The following is a 2935-nucleotide window of genomic DNA, read 5'->3' as shown; positions in this document are numbered from 1 at the left end:
CTTTTTATTCTTTTGGTAGAAAATAAATATCCTAACCTTGTAGTCTAGAAAAAAGCTCCGTTTAACATCCCAAAGTGATAATTTTGTGATGATTTACTTCATAGTTTATCAGTCCTGTTCTTCCTATCCCCAATCTGTTTAGTAATGTGGGCCTTATCACTCTGTTTACTTATCTTTGTAAATATTTCTGCTTGGAATATAGAGGACATAGGGTGAAGGAAGGAAAAGTATGACTATTTTTTTCTTAATTGCATTGAAAATTTGGTAAATAATCCTCATTGATTATTCCCTGCTATGAAGATCTTTTCTGGGAACAGTAAAGATATGAATCATGTAATCAGTGTTGTTTTAATCCTTAGTTGAGGAAGCTGAGGCCCAGAGGATTTGAGGGACTTAATTTGGATCTCAGAGCAGTTTAGGGAGCCTCATCAGAGGCTATCCTAATTCCTATTCCAGTGCTCTTTCTGCTCCCCTCATTGATAACCCACGTGGAAGTGACCGGTGGCCAACATACAGGCAAAGAAAAAAGAATATTTACTCACACACACACACACACACACACACACACAGTTCCAACAGCTTTAAGAAAAAGAGGAAAAAAGAATATTTACCAAGCAAACCATGTGGGACGTTCATGAGAGTGTCAATGGAGAGTAGGATGGACAGGCATAGATTTCTGTGGGGCGGGGCATTGAGTGTGGCATGGACAGGACCAGGAGCTGTACCACATTCCCCAGTGGCAAAGCACAGAAAGCCGTAGTGTTACGATTATTGTTGAGTCTGTATTTGTACTTAATAATAGGTCTACTCAGAAGTATCTTATAAAACTTTTTCCAAGGGTGTCTTAATTCTGACCACTAACTAATGGATTAAATGTTAGAAGAATGCAGCTAGTTTTGTTAGAATAAACAGAAATTTACAACATTGTTACTAAATTAACACTGTTAGTAACCATTACTAGCATTTTACTTTTTTTTTTTATTTAGGAGACAGGGTCTTGCTTGTCACTCAGGCTGGAGTGCAGTGGTAAGATCTTAATTCACTGCAGCCTCAAAGTCCTGGACTCAAACGATCCTCCCACCTCCGCCTCCCGAATAGCTGGGACCAGGCGTGTGCTACTACACCCAGTTAAACATTACTAGCATTTTAATTAGTGATAGTTCTCTTGTCCTTTTGTGTACATACCAGATTCAGACAAATGTCTTTGTTGGTGAAGGTAGTCGTTGCTATCTTTGTAATACTCTTAATAGATATAGTTATTATTTCATTCCACATGTGTACCTTTGCTTTCAGCACTGCAAGTTGCATTTGGTTCACTGTATCGAGATGATGTCTTAATAAAGCCCAGTCGAGTTATTGCCATTTTGGCAGCAGCTTGTATGCTGCAGCTGGTAAGTATACACATTATTCAAAGAAAGGATCACAATGGTATCTCTGTTGCCAAGTATCTATTCCAAAAACAAAAATAAAGCTTAGCTTTTTACAATTTTTAAAACAAAAATGAAATGTATAAATATGCCATTTGTCATAAATCATTTAAAATGCTTAACTAAAAGCAGTTTATTACAACTGAGGGAGTCATGATGTCTGTGTAAAATGAATGTAAGCTGTTTCTGTGTAGCTATCTTAATATAACTGTAATGTGGAAAATATTTACTCATCTAAGTTCATTTACAAATTTCTATTCATTAATGACTTGACTACTTAGCAGATAGCTTATGATTACTAATTAATTTGGTTCATGAGTTCAAAAAGTATTGTGTGCCTACTATGTAAACTTTATTAATTATGAAATAATTATGTGTAAACCACATATGTATTTTAATCTACTGGTAGAATGATAGATTTGTTCATTTAACAGAAGTATATTGAACAATGTGTCAAACTAGGCATAGAAATCCAAAGGTAAATTAAGATGTAGTCCCTGCCTTCAAGGAGCTCTCAATACTGTGTGTGTGTTCGTGTGTGTGTGTTTGTAGTGGAAAGAGGAGGTTTGATATACAAATCCAAACATAAAGTAAGAGCTGTCCAATATTACAGGTATGATAATAAGCATCCTGTAGAATTTAGTAGATGCATAAAGAAGGAAGTGGTTAGTTCAATCTGATGGTATCACAGAGGAAATTTATGTTTCCAGATTGAGTCTTGAAAGTTGAAGTCTGCTTATCTTACAATGTATGAAGAGAGGGGAAGGAAGAACCTTTCAGGTAGAGGAAACGGGAAAATTAAGACCTAGAGATGTGAAACGTGGAGGATTAGAGAATGTAAGAGGAACATGGCTCCAGCATAAACTGAGGATTGAAGAGAGGGAGGCAGAAACCAGATCATGAAAGTCTCTATGTATTGCTAAGAAGTTTAGCCTTTACATGTGAGTACCTTTGGAAGATTTTAATCAGGAGAAAGACAAAGTTATGTTTTAGAAAGAATACTTCAGGAACAACGTGAAGGATGGATGGAAGGAAAGATGAGTACAGCATTAAAGACAAAACCTTATGGCAATGGTCCAAGTGAGAGTCTAAATTAGGGTAATAGCAATAAGGATGGAGGGGAAAAATGAATACCAGAAAGACTAAGCAGGGGTAATACACTGGACTTGGTGACAGACAAGATGTTAAGAGGAAAGGGGAGGAGTCTAGAATGACTTCCAGGTAAGTTTAAAATTCTAATGAAGTTAATGTTTTATTTTAGTCTTTAAAAAAAATTATTTCCTTTTATGTGGCATTTATGTACTGATTTATTTGAAGTTTATTAGTGAATAGCTTGCTGAATATCTTTGGCTGCGATCATTTCATTTTTATTAATAAATGTTTTGATCCTTTCAATACTTATTTCTAATATGCTTTATTTCCTAACTTTGGTCCTTTTGGTTTTGTTCTAAATTCACTTTCTGCATTATTTTTATGATTTACTAACTCTTTAATAATATACTCACATG

General features: G+C 35.3%; 1 protein-coding gene across 1 annotated transcript in view; it reads left to right on the top strand.

Annotated features, from left to right (window-relative positions):
* The window catches only part of GMCL1 (germ cell-less, spermatogenesis associated 1), a 56182-nt gene that overhangs the window by 9151 nt on the left and 44096 nt on the right, over nt 1–2935 (top strand). The window contains exon 2 of the mRNA XM_012646424.1: nt 1257–1444. Coding sequence (XP_012501878.1) covers nt 1257–1444 — 188 coding nt within the window. The remainder of the gene's footprint in view (nt 1–1256; nt 1445–2935) is intronic.

Source organism: Propithecus coquereli, unplaced genomic scaffold, assembly GCF_000956105.1.
Source record: "Propithecus coquereli isolate 6110/MARCELLA unplaced genomic scaffold, Pcoq_1.0 Scaffold243, whole genome shotgun sequence".
NCBI classification, from domain to species: domain Eukaryota; kingdom Metazoa; phylum Chordata; class Mammalia; order Primates; family Indriidae; genus Propithecus; species Propithecus coquereli.
Note: the sequence above shows the minus strand (reverse complement) of the source record. Positions and strands in the feature narration are given on the sequence as shown.